Below are 18,837 nucleotides of genomic sequence, written 5' to 3' on the forward strand. Positions count from 1 at the left end.
ATGGCCAGACTTTGCCTCACCTATTTTGGTCATGTTGTCAGAAGGGACCATTCCCTGGAGAAGGATGTCATGCTTGGTAGGGTGGAGGGTCGACAAAAGAGGGAGAGGCCTTCAACGAGATGGATTGACACAGTGGTTGCGATGATGGGCTCAAGTATAGCAGGGATCGTGGAGCTGGCGTGGGATCGGGCAGTGTTTCGTTCTGCTGTGCATGGGGTCACTATGAGTCGAAAATAACTTGATGGCACCTAACAACAACAGCAATGTTGCAAAATGTAGAGAATTGGGTTTCACACAAAAAGAAATTCTTTGATGGTTGGGGGGAGGTGAGGAAGGAAGAAAAAAAGGAAAAAAGAAATGATATTACTTGCTCTATATTTATAGACATGGGAAGTTGTCCATGGTATCTTAAGTGAAAAAAATAGATTATAAAGAGGAAAGAGGTATGTTAAATTCCATGTTTTCTATCATTGCAGAAAATTCTACTGGACAGCTCTGCAAGACTATTCACCACAATATTTACTGGGACTATTTGTAGGTAGTGAAGTCACAGATAAAACTTACTTTCTTGGTTATATGCCTCATAGTTTCTTAAATATTGAGGATGACTTAGTGTTTGTATAATCAGAAAAAATACTATTTCAAAAAAGTAATTGATCATTGTATTTTTAAGAATTCATTGCTTTTATTCCTTTCCACAGTGAATTGAACGCCAAATCTAAGGAGTTACAACTGCAGCTTTCAGAGGATGGGAGATCCTCAGAAGGTGGGTGCTGTGGAAGAGGAAGACATAGAGAGGTACCTGGGAGGTACAGACAAGAAAGATGAACCCTTTTGTATGTACAGTATTGTGTTGTCAGTGATGGCAAGCATTGATCTACAGGTGGATACATGGGTGGACGGGCTGAACACTCAGGTACTAGACGTACCTGATATGTGCCCATGACCATGTATAGGATTAGCAGACAATGTTTCTACATGCATATTTGTATGCACTGTAAGAATGTCCAGGTGTATAGTAGAGCTGACAAGGGACAAGGTTGTGGTGGCTTCTTGGCCACAGCCAGCTACCTGGAGGGAACGAGTAATTGGACCTGTGGGCTCAGTACCATGGTTGCAGGGTCAAAAAAAAAAAAAAAAATTATTAAAAAAAGAAGAAGAAGAAGGTGGGTGCTGAGCAGAGGATGGAGGCCCTGTAGTCTGGAAAAGTCATCCACTCACCTGGACCCAGCCTTAGGGAGTTGGGGAAGGTAGTGGGACCTGAACAAAGAGGTAGCCACTTCCCTAAACTCTGGGTTCTCACAGTGGAATGTTGGGTTCAAAGACACTTTCAGTTATACATACCTTGTGGGCATATACTGTGGGAAGGGCATGTTCAACTGCTTTTCCCTTGTTAAATAAGCCACAGTGGCTACAACTAGACACATGTTTTAGATATAAGAAAACAACAGTTAGAAAGTCATTAAGTGGATGTGGATATTGCTGTTGCCGTCAAGTTGAGTCCAACCCCACATGTGTAGAGTCCATAAGGTTTTCAAGGTTGTGACCTTTTGGAAGCAGATCGCAGGGCCTGTCTCTTCGGAGGTGCCTCTGGGTAGGTTCGAACCACTAACCTTTTGACTAAGTAGGAGAGTGCTTAACTGTTTGTGCCACCCAGCTACATTTTAAATATCCTCATAAAACATATCAGAGTGGGGAAAGGGATCATTACCTGGCTTATCCAGCTCTGAAATCAAGCCATTTCATTACTTACTAAAAGTAGGAATACTAGGAAAAAGCAATTCAAGATCCCAAAGATTAGCAAGAATTTTGAGGCCATTCATTTCCTTGATTTTGTGACTCAGGGATACACGTGAGATAAGAACTGACATTCTGGGGCAATTGAGGGGATGAATGTAGGGTGTGGTCATCGTTTGTGTGGAGAGAAGCCCATTCCTGACCACATTCCTATTGACTCCACCAGATTTCATTCCAGTCCAGCTTGATGGGACTTAGAAAAGTTCAAACTTACAAAAATAAGAATAATTTCACCCCTGAAACTATTGCCCTGAGATAATCATTAAACCTTAAATCAAAAATATCCCCTGAAGTCATCTTAAAATTGAAAAATAGTTTAGCTTAACTAGCAAAAAAGGTTTGTCTTGAGTATTATGCTCTTTTACAAATTATCTATATGGGATCAAGGAGCTCTGGTTGCATAGTGGTCAAAGCATTGAACTGCTAACCAAAACGTCAGTGGTTCAAACCCACCAACTACTCCTTGGGAGAAAGATGAGGCAGTGTGCTTCATAAAGATTTACAGCCTTGGAAATCCTATGGGGCAGTTCTACTCTGTCCTAAACGGTTGCTCTGAGTTGGAATTGACTCGATGGCATTGGGTCAGTTGTTGTTGTTGTTGTTGTTGTTTGCCATCGAGTCCCTAATAAAAGGGATGGAGACTTGGGTGGGGTGTCAGAGTAGAATAAGTTCTGGAGCCCAGAGAAAGGAGCCTTGAGGTAGAGGCAAACGCCTAGTGGGTTTGGTTTTTGGTGTATGGGATCAAATTGACAACAGCAACCTTAGGGGGCAGTGGACTTTTGTTAATGAGGAAGGAAAATAACTCAGAAAAAGAGGGTGAGGATGGCTGTACAACTCTTAAGTATGTAATCCACATCACTGAATGGTATTTGTAGAAACTGTCGAATTGATGTATGTTTTGCTGTGTGTATCTTCAGCAACAATGACAAAAGAAATAAAACTTTGGGAAAAAAAGAGTAATTTCAAACTAACAAAAAGTTATACAAAGAACAACCTTATAGCCTTCATTCACCAATTTTTAACATTTTGCCCCATTTTTTTTTTATCATTTCCACCACCACCCCAAACAAGTGCACACATGTGTACATAAACATGAACTACTTTCTTGGAACCACTTGAGGGTAAGTCACATACATCAAAGGAGTCCCCTGGATGGTGCAAACGGTTAAGTGCTCAGCTGCTAACCAAAAGGCTGAAGGTTCAGTACATCCACAGGTACTTTGGAAGGTGATCAGCCAGTGCAAGCTCCATCTGTGTTCTACTCTAACGTATATGGGTTCACTATGAGCCAGTTCAACAGCATCTGGTTTGGTTTTTCGGTTTTGCATACATCATAGCCCTTCACCCCTAAATTCTTTGGTGCATACTTCCCAGAAATGAGGATATCCTCTTTCATGTCCACAGTACAGTAATCAACTTCTTACATTTACATTGACACCATCCTTTTATCCAGTGTACCACCATATTCTAGTTTTTGTCAGGTGACTCTATCATGTCCTTTATAGCAGTTATTCTCCACTGCAGCATAGGATAAGGTGTGGCCTATAATTCTCACTTCTCTTTAGTCTAGAACATTTCATAGCTTTTTTTTTTTAATACTACTGATTTTTTTTCTTAATATTTTGAAGCATGAGCGTTTTGAGGCTAACAGGACATACATCACGAAGTTCAGTCCAGTTGTCACAGTCCACCTTGGCCCTTTTCCCTCATGGAAACATCAATGATGCATCTCGCTTGTCTTCTGTCTCTTTAGGTCTGTTTGCAATGACAACGATACCTTTAGATTTATTTAAGAAGCAGCCTTCTGGACCACAGAGCTTTGCATTGACCAGCAGGTCCACCATGGGCAGCCCAGTGTTGGGCTCGGTCACTGTGGAGGTACGGCCATCATGGCCTACCATGGCCAAGGGGCAGCCAGCTCACTTCATATGAGCATCTTCATTTATATTTGTTAGACTCTTGTTCTTCCTTCACTGTGACATTTCCAAACAGAAAAGCCATTCTATAGTCCCCATTTCTAGACATGAATGGAGCAGGCCCAGCCCACCCTAGTGTATCTGCTATGAAATAACTTTTCATCATGCCATTTCACAGAGGGCTAACCCTCTGTGGTATTTGTTTGCATGTCCGGCTTTTGTCCCCATCATTATGTGCTGAGTATGGTTGAGCTTGGATGGCATCATTCTACGGCAATCCTGGGAAAATCCAGGGTAGTTGAAAATATGAAGTGGCACTCACTGCCTTAGTTACCTAGTGCTTCTATAGTGCAAATAGGACAAGTGGTTATCTTTTAAAAAATAAGTGTACTTTCTCAAAATTCAGAAGGCTAGAATTTCAAATTCAGGCTGTGGCTCAAGGGGGGGGGGGCCTTCCTTGTCTATTTCAGCTTCTAGATGCTGACAAGCCTTGCATATGCATCTGTCTCAGTAGAGAAGAGTGTCTGTCACTCTCCTACAACCCCATGTGTGTTTGTGTGTCTAATCTGCTCTTTTTATAACTTAGAAGTGAATAGATGTAGAACCTATCCTACTTGAGTGTAATCTAATTAACGTAGCATAGAAAACTCTATTATTTCCAAATAGGATTACATCCACAGGTATAGGGGTTAGTATTCTAGCATGTATTGTTTTTGGGGGGGACACAGTTCAATCCATAACAGACATTAAATGAAGAAATCTGTGGCTGTTTCAAAGGAAGTCAGGGTACCAATGGCAGGGACCAGCCTTTGCACTTACTACAAAATAAGTAACCAACCTTCTCTGCAGTTTTCTTACATAGAACCCAGTGAATCAAAGCCCTGGCCAATCCCTCCCCCTGTTCCTGCTGCGAAGATAGAGAAAGACCGCACAGTGATGCCCTGTGGTACAGTGGTCACGACGGTGACTGCCGTGAAAACCAAGCCTCGCTTCGACATGGGGAGGGTGTCCCCACTGAGCCCTGGTGAGAGAATTGCGAGCATGATGTCCTTTCAGAAACTGTAGAGTTAGGGTTTTCTATGTAAACATCTTCCCCTATATACACTGCAATGCACTGTAGGCTACAGCACTGAGTGTTATTAAGAAAATCTCTTAGCCAAGGAAGACAAAATTGGCAAGAGTTTTGCTTCTTTTTTTTTAAAGATGATTACGTTTCTATTTTGTCAAATAAATACCTGATAAATTGAATCAAGGTACAACCTTGTAGTATATTCTGAAGCTAAAATCTAGAGAGGGCAGTGTGGTTCAGTGGTAGAATTCCTCATCTTCCATGCAGGAGACCTGGGTTCAAGTCCCAGCTGATGCACCTCATGTGCAGCCATCACCCATCTGTCAATGAAAGTGTGTTGCTGTGATGCTGAATAGTTTTCAGTGGTGCTTCCAGACTAAGATACACAAAGAAGAAAGGCTTGTCAGTCTACTTAGGAAAATCAACCAATGGATCACACTGGCCAGATCCACAATTAATCATGAGGATAACCTAAATCCAGGTGGAGTTTTGTTTTGTAGTGCACAGGGTCACCACGAGTCCGGGCCGACTCGATAGACACTAACAATAATAATAACCACAAAACCTAGATATTATAAGTAGCTATACTTTAGTATAATTTAAACTAAGGTAATTTGTTTATGTGGGGTCAGCATGTGCTATGTTGAAAAATTAGATGTCAATGGTCAGGGTAGAGTTGCTTGTATTAAAACATATCTATTGGAAGTATTGACATCAGTCAATGTAGATCAGCTGAATTTTGTACATGTCACTACAACCATTACCATGGAGACAATTTCTGTGTAAGTGTATGTTGTTGTTGTTGTTATGTGCCGTCGAGTCGGATCTGACTCATAGCGACCCCGCCTTGGGTTTTTGAGGCAATATCACTACAGAAGTAGATTGCCCCATCTTCCTTCCGAGGCGTGGCTGGTGGGTTTGAACCGCCAGCCTTCTGGTTAGCAGTCAAGTGCCTTAGCCACTATGCTACCAGAACTCCCGTGTAATGTATACTTAGTTGATATTGTTTTATTTATTTATATTGTGTCTTGTGTAAGTATTGTGCAAAAGTATTGTTTTCCAAGAATAGATCACTTGGCACAGTTCTTGAATGCAAAATAGAAAATTAAATTCGGGCTTAATTAAATGTTTCTGAAATTTTACTTAGACTTGGGCTCCTAACACCACTTTTGACCCCCACTTTTGACCCAGATAATGATACTAGTGCTACTACTACTATTAATAAGGATTATTAAAGAAGTTTTAAAGTTGGTCATTGCCTTTACCACTGGATAAACTAGCAGTGAAATGAGAGGTAGTGTCACTTTTCAGTAAGTGTTGATTCAGATAACTTTTCGGGTGCCGTTTGTAACTGGAGGCTTTCCTTGACAGAGTCTCCTGTGAAAATGCCTGTGAAAGTGAAGGTAATCGAGAAGGATATTTCCGTCCAAGCCATCTCCTGCCACAGCGCCCCTGTCAGTAAGACTTTCTCTTCTTCTGACACAGGTAATAAAGAGCACAATTGCATTGTCCACCCTCCTACCATCTTGTGAAGTGTTCTAATGAGTCTGTTGTTGTTGTTGTTGTTATGTGCTGTTGAGTCTAATGAGTCTAGCTCATCTAATAAGCATGAATATTGCTTTTTTGGAATTTAGGAAGTGTTTTTTTTTGTTTGTTTGTTTTTGTTTTTTAATAATAAGTGAAGAACCAGAAGTAGAAAGTTGACCAAAGACTAGCGTGGTGTTTGCATCCCCCCTTAAGTTCTAGGGCACACTTTAACAAAGTAAATACAGTAATCCAACTGGAAAAGGCAAAACTATGGAGACAGTCAAAAGATCAGTGGTTGCCGAGGAATCAAGGAGAGATAGCAAGGGTTGAATAGGTGGAGCACAAGGCATTTTTTTAGGCCAGTGAAATTATTCTGCATGATACTTTATTGATGGACCCATAACATTATACATTTATATATTAAATCCCATAGGATGGTACAACACAGTGAATACTAGTTACATTGATATTATAAAATCAGTAGGACTCATGGAACATAATCATAAAAACAACTTTGTCTCCCACTGTCCCTTTAAACCTGTTTAATAGGAATAAATTTCCTTAGCCATGGGATGCAAGCTTCATGTTTTTTATGGTCACTTTCAGGTAGTATACATCTTTAAAGAGCTAACTTACTGTCTCTTTAAATCCCAACCCCAAAAAACCCAGTGGCATCGAGTTGAGTCGATTCTGACTCATAGCGACCCTTTAGAACACAGTAAAATTGCCCCATAGGGTTTTCAGGGCTGTAAATCTTTATGGAAGTAGACCGCCTCATCTTTCTCCCCCAGAATGGCTGGTGGGTTTGAACCGCCAACCTTTTGGTTAGCTTTAACCACTATTTTACCAGTGCTCCTTCTTTAAATCTTTCTTTAAGGGGCAAGTGGTTAGTGTCTTTTTTGCTCCCTTATCTTGTACTCAATGATGTTTCTGACCTTGCCAAGACTGGAGATAGGGCAAGGAGGAGCAGTGAGTAGAGTAGTAGGCAGAAAGTTGTTATTTGATGGGTACTGTCACTTAACTGGCAGAAGTTTAAAACAGATTTTTTCCCTTGTGGGTGTTTTCACGGTTCTTTGGATAGTCCCTTTCTGGTTACCTCCAAATGCAACTTCACAGATACAAGCAATGATCCTGATGCCCCATCCTCAGCTCTTGGCCCTGGAAGTACACCTACTACCTCATACTGTGGAATCGTCCTTTCCCCTGTGCAGGATCCCTTCTAAAAGATCTTAAGCATATGAAAAGACTTGCAAGCAGCCATCTAGATGCAACAATGGGTCTCTCTTCCTTCAGAACAAAGAAGAATGAAGAAAACCAAAGACACATGGAAATAGTTAGTCCAAGGGTCTGATAGATCATATGATCCTCAGTCTATATGACTATGAGACCAGAAGAACTAGATGGTGCTCGGCTACCACTGTCAACCACTCAGAGGAGGATCTGTGTAGGAGATCCTAGACAAAAGTAGGAGAACACGGTGGAACAAAACTCAAAATCATAAAGACAACAACAACAACAAAAAAAAACAGGTTTTGCTGGTCTGATGGAGCCTGGTGGAACCCCTGAGATTATGGCCTCTAGCTGCCTGTCAGGTCTGGAATTGAACTCACTCCTGAGGGAGCTCTGGTAGCGTAGTGCCTAAGACACTTTACTGCTAATCAGAAGGCTGGCGGTTCAAACCCACCAGCCATTCCTCTGAAGGAAGATGGGGCAATCTACTTCCGTAGTGATACTGCCTCAGAAACCCAAGGAGGGGTCACTATGGGTCGGGTCCGACTCGACGGCACATAACAACAACAACAACAACAATGTAAACTATGGACTTAATGTATCAAGATTGATTCATCAATTGCTATAACTATTCCACATGAATCCAACATGTTAATATAGGATTAACAATGTGCAGAGGGGGAAAGGAGGTATATGAGAACTCTGTGTACTTTCTGAGCAATTTTTATGTAAACCTAAAATTGCTATAAAATATTAAGTGTATTAACATAAGATGTTAGGCTGACACTGCTGCTGTGGAATCCTCATCTGGCCCATGGGTTTACCCTCCACTGTGCAGGCAAGGACCATGGCAGCTTCCTCAGCCATCCTGGCACCTTGACCAAGAGATCTGAATGTGGAGGGAAGCCCTAGGTGTGGGCTAAGGAGATGACACTCCCCACACCCTGCTACGTGGAGGCATTGAGTGGTACAGCACAGTTTTTCCCAAGAGAACCCTCCCCAAAGCTTTTCTCTTGACCCCTTTCTTTTCACCATGCATCTGCGGCCAAGCACTTCTCAGCCACTGGTTCTCTCACACATCTTCTGGAAATGTGGCTTTTATTGACCTCAGGATGTGGCCAAAAAAGGAGGCAGGAAAGTTCCTTTTAATAGCCTGCTACTGTATTCGTTTTGTAGCTTTATTTTAGGAAGAATAATAGACTTATAAGCATGTAAGTCAGCTGTAAGGCTGAGCATTGTGGCTCAGCTGCCCCCCTGGATGGCAGACATTTTCCCATTTGTAAAATGGGGATTTAAAAATGCACACGAAACTCTTTGGCCAGTGGGAAGGAGCTGCATTTGTTAACTGACCCTTCATACCCCTGATTATTATTCTATACATTTCATCACCCTTACCCAAACCAAACCCACTACCATGATTTGATTCAGACTCATAGCAACCCTGTAGGACAGAGTAGAACTGTCCCATAGTTTCTAAGGCTGTAAATCTTTATGGAAGCAGATTGCCTCATCTTTTTTTCATGGAGCAGCTGCTGGGTTCAAATCACCAACCTTTCAGTTATCAGCTGAATGCTTAAGCACTGTGGCACCAAGACTCCTTGGTTTTCATATACGGTAGATTTTGTTTTGTTTGTTTAGTAGCCTAGTGATTTAACCACAGCACCACCAGAGCTCTTTTTAATCACCCTTGGGAGAAAAAAAGAGTAACTACTTTGCCTTTTACAGTTCAAAAAATCAGAGGTTTTTAGTTTTGTTTTCTTGCTTTTCGTTATTCATTACATTGAAGTATAATCTATATAGAACAAAATGAGTGCATCTTAAATGTACAGTTCAATGTGTATGGTATAGCCACACAGTCAAGCTATAGATCTAGTCATCAAAACTATGGCCTGTGGGTAAATCCAGCCCATCACCTGTTTTTATAAATAAAGTTTTATTGGAACCCAGCTGTATCCATTTGCTAACTTAGTCTATGGCTGCTTTCATGTTACAAAGGCAGAGTTGAGTAGTTGTGCCAAAGACTCGTTGGCCTGTGACACCTAAACTATGTACCTCCTGGCCTTTTACAGAAAAGGCTTTCCCAAAACCTACACTAGACCATTTCCATCACCCTGGAAGTTCCCCAGAAGTTTTTAATTTTTGCTAACAAACTCAACACTGTCTTCCTGCTGACAGAATTGTTGGTGTTGAACGGTTCAGATCCAGTGGCAGAAGTGGCCATCCGACAACTCAGCGAATCTTCAAAACTGAAACTTAAGTCACCACGAAAGAAAAGTACTATCATCATCTCGGGGATCTCCAAGGTACAGTTGAGGCACCTTGGAGAAGTGTTTTGTGTGACACTGGCTTTTGCCATTTCTCCTTTTGTAGACCCAAGTATTTGATGACAATCCAGAAAATTCCATATACGGATGTCAAATTACATTCCTCATCCAACAGAAGGATGATTTATGGGTGCCACATTTATGCAATTTATCCTGTTTATGAAGGAAACTTGAAAGGTTCTGGCTGGTAAAGCTTTGGTTGTTGAAAGTTTAGTGAGTCATTTGAAGAAAAATTTTTGAAACACAAAGAATCTCATTACCTAAGACTCCCTGTTAGTACACCTGTTTGGTGCAGAACCTCTGCCCTGATCACATCCCGATTAAGGGAAACTTTCACTCTCCATATTACACATTTCTAAAGCATTTATTTATTTATTTTTGCAATGAATGTTTATTACTTTTATTACTGGGGGGAAACAAAGATTGCTTTAAATCCCGATGCACATTCTTTCCCCTCTCCTGCTCTGTGATGTTTGTGCCCAGAGCGATGGTAAGTGTGAAGTCCACCCAGGTGGCAGCCAGGCATCTGTAAGGGCAAGCTTCTAAGCTACAGACTCTCACTTTGTTTTTTTTTTTTGACATTTCAGAATGAACAAGTCCAGGGTGAGAGGTGCAAGGATGGTTGGGAGATTTTGATTTGGATGGGAAAGGATTTTGAACACGAAGGTGGATTGGATATGGCAAGACTACCTTTGGTCAACTGAAGGGCAATAGGTTGGGGCAAGAAGGAATGCCGAGAAGGAGATATGAGAAGTACCAAAGGCAAATTGCCTACATTGCCATTTAGTTCAGGAGTGAGTGCCCAGGGCCCCCAGTCCCATTAAATGCCAGGCCACAGGTGGCCCTGACATGGCTTCCCATGTGCATTTCCACTGGTGGACAGCAGGGGGCCGATGGCCTATGGGAATGCCCCAGTCCATTAGTTTGGGTATTCTTTAGGCCTAAATGGATGAGAGGAGCTCTGGTAGCATAGTGCCTAAGGCACTTGACTGCTAACCAGAAGGCTGGAACAAATGGATGAGAATGAGCCCTGGTGGCACAATGGTTAAGTGCTTGGCTGCTAACCAGAAGGTTGGAGATTTGAACCCACCCGCCATTCCATGGGAGAGAAGACCTGGCAATGTGTTTCCATAAAATTGCAGCCTAGGAACACTATTGAGCAGTTCTACTCTGTCCTATAGGGTTATTAAGAGTTGGAATTGACTCAGCTGCTCACACAAGATGGATGAGGGAGTCCCTAGGTGGTGTAGATGGTTAATGCAATTGACTCTTAGTCAAAGCCCATCCAGAGGCACCTCAGAAGAAAGGCCTGGTGATCTATTTCCAAAAATCGCAGCCATTGAAAACCCTGTGGAGCACAGTTCTACTCTGATACACATGGGGTCACTATGAGTTGGTGTTGACTCAGTGGCAACTTGTTAGATGAATGAGAGAAATAAGGACACAGCCCATGATTATTTCACCTAGGTTTTTGTTTTGTTTCATTAGAAACTTGTGGCTTAACATTTAAAGTACTCAGTCCATTGCAGTCTAATTTTTACTGATGCTCAAATGATGTTCCCATCTTGAGTCAGTGGGAGGTTCTTCAAAATGGCATTTAAGTCAGAAAAGTGCAACTGTTACTTGTCATTAAGCAAACTCACCTGTGTAATGCTCCCCACCACCAACAATTAAGAGCAGCATGACTGGCTCCCAAGAAGCCCCTCTTGTCTCCTTTTAGTCACTCTCCCATCCTCCAAAGAACCACTATTCCAATTTCTAACCCTATCAGTTAGTTGCTTTCAAGTCAACTCCAATTCATGGAGACCCTGTATGTGTAGAGTAGAACTGGACTCTGTAGGGTTTTCAGTAGCTGACTTTTTAGAAGTAGACCATCAATCCTTTCTTCTGAGATGCCTTTGGGTGGACTCAATCCTCCAACCTTTTGATTAACAGCCTCGCGCATTAACTGTTTACATCACGCAGGGTGTTATTTGCTGCATTAGCTCCCCTGATAATGGAGCTGCTTTCTTACAGGGGCCAGGTGTGTCTTGTGATACTTTGAAATCACTGGTCAAACAAGATTTGAGCAGTGCTTTGCCAGTGGTCTCATTCCCTCCCCTACTTCCACATACCTGCTTTCATCTTTGCTCAAGCTGGGTTTCTCTTGGCCTCTGACAATGTGTTTTGCCCCGACAGACCTCCTTAACTCAGGACAACGAAGCTGCCCTGATGCTGGACTATGCAGCCTCCATGGACAGTGAGCATCAGGAGGAGTCCCTGTCCCATCTAGGGGCTGCTGTAGCCACTGCCCCCCTCGAGGAAGATCCACCTGCCCAGGCCCTGCCTGCCCTTGAACCTGAGGAGAATGAACTCGACTCCTGGGACTTGGAGAAAGAGTCACGGGACACAGAGTGGGACGGCCACAGCCCACTGGACCTGGATGGGGATGAGCTGTCAGAGAGCTCTCTGAGTGTGTCGGAGCCAGGCACTGTCAAGAAACACAAAGGTACCCCTCCTGCCACCCCACCACTCTGCATACTCAGCAGCTTTGCTCTCATGCTTGTGCCCACGCTACATTTTAGTTTTTGTCATCTTGTTTTTTTTCCCCTTTGACCTTTAGAAATTCCATTCCACTCTCACCCCTTTCTGCTAAAGCACCCTGTGCTTAATGGAGCCCATTTAGAGCCTTGAGGTTTAGACTTGTCAACCCATGGGGGTGGGCATATTCAGAATCACTTCTGATTGTGAGAGCCTGGGCCTCTCTCTGCATTTGGGGACTGGCCTAGCTTGTTAGGTGCTGTTGAGTCAATTTCAACTAATAGCAACCCCATGTGACAGAGTAGAACTGCCCTACAGGGTTTTCTAGGCTGTACTCCTTATGGGAGCTGATCAGCAGGTCTTTCTCCCATGGAGCAACTGCCAGAGTTTGAATAGCCAACCTTGGCAGTTAGCAGCCAGGTGCTTAACTTGTTGCACCATCACTTGCTCCTACCTAGTGGTGCCTTTTCATCTGAGTGCCTGTTCCCAGTCGAGCTATCCAAGGCTTGTAGAGGATGTCATCTTACACAAGTGTCCTTGGGTGGAGCAAACCATGAACACACTTGGCTGCTATAACCAAAAAGTTGCAGGTTCGAGTCTACCCAGAGGCACTTTAGAAGAAAATCCTGGTGCTGTTCTTCCCAAAAATCAGCCACTGAAAACCCTACAAAGCACAGTTTTACTCTGACACACATAGGGTTGCTGTGAGTTGGAATCTGGCCTTCAAACTGGTTCATTCTGATTCTACCACCACTGAGACTTTGTATTCCCACCCCAGATGTACAGAATCAGAATCTATAGTTTAACAAGATCCCCAGGTGATTCTTATAGATCCTCAGGTGGTTCTTAATGTAGACATAAGATATAATTATGTTAAAATCTTGTTGAAATGTAGATTCAGTGTAGATTCTGATTCAGTTTATCTGGGTAGAAAGGCAAATTCTCAGCAGGGGATCTAACTGGAATGAACCAGTTCAAAGCCCTGGTTGGCATCAACTTGCTGGCAGCCGGTTAACCGGTTTATCATATGCAATGTGCAACTCCCAAGGCTGCATGGTTGCCACTTCTATCATTGGTGCCTCTCATACTGTTCCATCCAATGAAAAAGCAAAGCAAAACTTCACAACTTGATCCCTAAGAGAATCTGCAGAGAGATAAGCTAGCTACTGATTGATTACCTTAATCCATATTAGTAATGAGGTGATCATTTCATTAGAATATTCATTGGCTTCCCATTAGCACTAAATCAGTGTTTTAGAATAGTAAATTTCCAAAATATGAGCAGTTTTATCTATATAGTGCTTTAGGCATAACAGTAGCTTAAATATATTTAATGAGGGAAAAATAACCTAGTGACTGGGATCAGTTCAAGATTGGAAACCTTGTTCCTAAGCCTCAGGGAACATTCCCTGAGCCTCAGCCTCTCATCTGTAAAGTAGGGACAGTGCCTACCTACCTCCTGTACCCACTCCCCACCCAACACCACAAGCCCAACAGTTTTAACCCTCACTTTGCCTTCTACTTGGGGCTCCCAAGTCACTCCCTGATGGTTTACACACCAGGGGATCTCAGGCACCCTTGCTTGGCAAAGTGGAGGGTTACTAAAAACACGGAAGACCCTCAATGAGATAGATTGACACAGAGGCTACAGCAATGGGCTCAAGCATAGCAAGGATTGTGAGGATGGCGCAGGACTGAGCACTTTTCATTCTGTTGTACGTAGAGTCGCTATGAATCAGAAGTGACTCAGTGATACCTAACAACAGGAGGCACCTTGAATTAGGGGGTCCTCAGGCACACTGTGCTGAAGATGATTCAAAAACAGTTGTAGCAGTACATTAATAGGAAACTGCCAGAAATTTAAACTGGGTTTAGAAGAGGACATAGAATGAAGGACGTCATAGCTGATGTCAGATGAATCTTAGCTGAAAGCAGAGAATACCAGAATGATGTTTATCTCTCTCTTATTAAGTATGCAAAGGCATTTGGCTGTGTGGATCATAAAAAATTATGGATAACATTGCAAAGAATGGGAATTCCAGAACACTAACTTAATTGTGCTCATGAGGAACTTATACATAGACCAAGAAGCAGTCATTTGAACAGAACAAGGGGTTACTATGTGCTTTAAAACTGGGAAGGATGTGCATCAGGGCTGTATCCTTTCATCATACTTATGACATCCATATGCTGAGCAAATAATCTGAGAAGCTGGACTATATGAAGAAGAATATGGCATCAGGATTTGAGGAAGACTCTTAACAACCTGCAATATGCAGATGACACAACCTTGCTTGCTGAAGGTGAAGATGACTTGAAGCACTTATGATGAGATCAAAGACTACAGCCTTTGGATTACACCTCAGCATAAAACAAAACTCCTCACAACTGGATCATAAGCAATGTGATAAATGGAGAAGAAAATAAAATTTTTGAGTATTTCATAACACTTGGATCCACAATCAATGCCCATGGAAGCAATAGTCAAGAAATCAAACAACATATTGCATTGGGTAAATCTGCTACACAAGACCTCTTTAAAGTGTTAAAAAGCAAAGTTGTCACTTTAAAGACTAAGGTGTGCCTGACCCAAGCCGTGGCCTTTTCAGTTGTCTCATATTCATGCAAAAACTGGCAATGAATTAGGAAGACCAAAGAAGAATTGATGCCTTTGAATTATGGTCTTGGTGAAGAATATTAAATATACCATGGACTGCCAAGAGAATGAACAACTCTGTCTTGGAAGAAATATAGCCAGCATGCTCCTTAGAAGGGAAGATGGTGAGACTTTATTTCACATACTTTGGATAAGTCATCAGGAGGGACCAGACCCTGGAGAAGGACATCATGTTTGGTAAAGTAGAGGGTCAATGAAAAAGAGGAAGATACTCAAGGAGATGGATCAACACAGTGGCTGCAACAATGGGCACTGTTTTGTTCTGTTGTACATTTTGTCATTATGGGTCAGAACCAACTGGATGGCACCTAACAAAAACAAGCATGCTGAACTAGGAAGTATCAGCCATCTCAAGTTAAAGGGTCTCAAGTACCTTGAATTAGGGGACTCTCAGGTACTTAATACAGGGGATCACAGACACTGCAAGTCAGGGAACTTAAGGCACCTTGAGTCATGGGGTCACATGCACCCTGAATTGGGAGGGGTTCTCAGATACCACAAGTCAAGGGGTTTTAGGTACTTTGAGTTAGGGGGACTCAGGCACCGCAGGTTAAGGGATCTCAGGCCCCCCGAGTTAGGGGGTTTCAGGCATCCTGAGTTAAAGGCCGTCTCAGGCTCTTTAGTTAGTGTGTCTCAGGCACCCTGAATAGGATATCTCAGGCACTCTCAGTTCCACTCCTCATCTGTCAGTTTGTTGTACTTGCATGTTGCTGCGAGGCTGGAGGCTATGCCACCGGTATTTCAAATATCAGCAGGGTCACCCATGGTGGACAGGTTTCAGTGGAGCTTCCAGACTAAGACAGACTCAGAAGAAAAGACCAAAAGGGATGTCAGAAGAGACTCTCAAACTTGCCCTTTAACAGAATAGCTAAAGCAAACAGAAGAAATGACAAGATAAAAGAGCTGAACAAAAGATTTCAAAGAGCAGCTTGAGAAGACAAAGTCAATTATTATAATGTAATGTGCAAAGACCTGGAGTTAGAAAATCAAAAGGGAAGAACATGCTTGGCATTTCTCAAGCTGAAAGAACTGAAGAAAAAATTCAAGCCTTGAGTTGTAATATTGAAAGATTCTAAGGGCAAAATATTGAATGATGCAGGAAACATCAAAAGAAGATGGAAGGAATACACAGTCACTGTACCAAAAAGAATTGGTTGATGTTCATCCATTTGAGGAGGTGGCATATGATCAAGAACCTATGGAATTAAAAGGAGAAGTTGAAGCTGCACTGAAGGAATTGGCAAAGAACGGGGCTTCAGGAATTGATGGACTACCCATTGAGATATTTCAACAAATGGATGCTGCACTGGAGCCATTCATTTGTCTATGCCAAGAAATTTGGGAAGACAGCTACCTGGCCAACTGACTGGAAGAGATCTGTATTTGTACCCATTCCAAAGAAAGTAATCCCACAGAATATGGAAATTATCAAACAATATCATATCCAAGTAAAATCTTGCTGAAGATAATTCAGAAATTGTTGCAGCAGTATTTTGACAGGAAACTTCCAGAGGTGCAAGCTGGACTCAAAGAGGATGTGGAACAAGGGCTATCATTGCTGATGTCAGATGGATCTTGGCTCAAAGCAAAGAACACCGGAAAGATGTTTTACTTGTGTTTTATTGACTATGCCAAAGCACTTGGTTGTGTGGATCATAACAAATTATGGATAACATTGATAAGAATGGAAATTCCAGAATACTTAACTGTACTCATGAGGAACCTGGACATGGACCAGGTGGCTGTCATTTGAACAGAACAAGGGGATACTGCATGGTTTAAAATCAGGTAGGGAGTGCATCAGGGTTGTATCCTTTCACCATACTTATTCAATCTGTATGCTGTACAAATAATCTGAGAAGCTGTACTATGTGAAGAAGAGTGTGGCATCAGGGATTGGAGGAAGACTCATTAACAACCTGTAATATACAGATGACACAACTTTGCTTGCTGAAAGTGAGAATGACTCGAAACACTTACTGATGAAGATAAAAGGCTACAGCCTGCAGTATGGATTACCTCTCAACATAAAGAAAACAGAAATCCTCACAACGGGACCAATAAGCAGCATCATGATAAATGGAGAAAAGACTGAAGTTGTCAAAGATTTCATATTACTTGGTTCCACAATCAACACCAATGGCATCAGCAGTCAACACATCAGATGACATATTGCACTAGGCACATCTGTTGCAGAAGACCTATTTCAAGTGCTGTGAAGCAAGGATGTCTCCTTGAAGACTAAGGTGTGCCAAACCTAAGCGATGGTATTTTCAATCCTCTCATGCGTATGAGAGCTGGACAGTGAATAAGGAGGAACAAAGAAGAGTTGATGCTTTTGAGTTGTGATGTTGGTGAAGAATACTGAAAACTCCATGGACTGCCAAAAGAACTAAAAAGTCTGTCCTGGAAGAAGTGCAGCCGGAATGCTTCTTGGAAGTGAGAAGGGCCAGACTTTGTCTCACTACTTTGGTCATGTTGTCAGAAGGGACCATTCGCTGAGAAGGATATCATGCTTGGTAAAGTGGAGGGTCAATGAAAAAGAGCAAAGCCCTCAATGAGATGGACTGACACAGTGGCTACAACAGTGGGCTCAGGTATAGCAAGGATTGTGAGGCTATCATGGGACAGGGTAGTGTTTTGTTCTGTTGTACTTAGGTAGCTATGAGTCGGAGCCAACTCGACAGCACCTAGCAACAACAACAAGAAGCATCCTGTGTTAAGGGATCTCAGTGCAAAAAAATGCAACACACTGCCATGGAGTCGAATCTGACTCACAGCGACCCCTCTTTGGGTTTTTGAGGCGGTATCACTACTGAAGTAGATTGTCCAACCTTCCTTCTGAGGAGTGGCTGGTCTCATGTACCCTAAATTAGAGAAGTCTCAAACACCTGAATTAGGGAGTCTCAGGCACCCCAAAGATGGATACACATGCTACAGCAGAGTTCTCAGCTCCGTACAGCTGTCACTTGGGGCTGGCTTCTTCTCTGTGATAGGAGCTCTCCTGTGCACTGTACAATATTGAGCAGTATCTTTAACTTCTACTCACTCTATACCAGTAGCAACTCTACCACCCGCTAGCATATAAATTCTCAGGGAGTAATTTCCTGCTGGAAGGCAGGATGCCTTGGGGCCCCATGTAGAAGGCAGTTAGGGAGTCTCAGGTACCACAAGTTAGATGGTCCCAGGCACCCCAAGTGAGGGGGTCTCAGGCACCCATAGCCAGGAGATCTCTGGCAACACCAGTTAGGACGTCTCAGGCACCTTGAACTTGAGGGTCACAGAGACTGAGAGTTAGGGAGCCCTGGTTAGACTTGTTTTGCTGCTTATCTTCTCCTTTGCTGCTGCTGCTGCTATAGAACTCTTGCTCTCACCCACCAGGACAATTGTGTCCCCCAGAGGAGCCTGGAATATTGGAGATGGTTCTGTTATAAGTAGGGTGGAGGTTGCTATTGGCATGCAGTGAGTAGAAGCCACAGATGCTGCTTAACATCCTACAGTGCACAGGACAGCCCCTTACTGTAGAGAACAAACAGGCCCCAAGTGTCAGCTGTGCCAGGCTAAGAACTGTGCTATAAGGATGTGTTTTTCCTCATCCCCTCCCTTTTTTGGCTTCATGTCTCTCCACCATTGTACCATCTCTGCTTTCTCGCATGACCCATCCTCTTGCCAAAGTCAAAAGAGGAAGGAGAGAGGATTCCAGGATGTGGTTTCCAGACCACATGATGAAGAATGAAACCTTTCACCACCCTAGTGTGTTTGGTGATGGGGGGGTTT

The 18,837-nt window shown here is 42.8% G+C and overlaps 1 protein-coding gene across 1 annotated transcript in view; it reads left to right on the top strand.

Moving 5' to 3' along the window:
* C2CD2 (C2 calcium dependent domain containing 2) overlaps positions 1-18,837 on the top strand; it is a 119,335-nt gene that overhangs the window by 91,574 nt on the left and 8,924 nt on the right. The window contains exons 8-13 of the mRNA XM_007947315.1: positions 702-766; positions 3,551-3,675; positions 4,563-4,737; positions 6,154-6,267; positions 9,715-9,842; positions 12,042-12,351. Coding sequence (XP_007945506.1) covers positions 702-766; positions 3,551-3,675; positions 4,563-4,737; positions 6,154-6,267; positions 9,715-9,842; positions 12,042-12,351 — 917 coding nt within the window. The remainder of the gene's footprint in view (positions 1-701; positions 767-3,550; positions 3,676-4,562; positions 4,738-6,153; positions 6,268-9,714; positions 9,843-12,041; positions 12,352-18,837) is intronic.

The sequence above is a fragment of the Orycteropus afer genome, unplaced genomic scaffold (genome assembly GCF_000298275.1).
Source record: "Orycteropus afer afer isolate SDZICR_OR568_19922 unplaced genomic scaffold, OryAfe1.0 scaffold00179, whole genome shotgun sequence".
Taxonomy (NCBI): Eukaryota; Metazoa; Chordata; class Mammalia; order Tubulidentata; family Orycteropodidae; genus Orycteropus; species Orycteropus afer.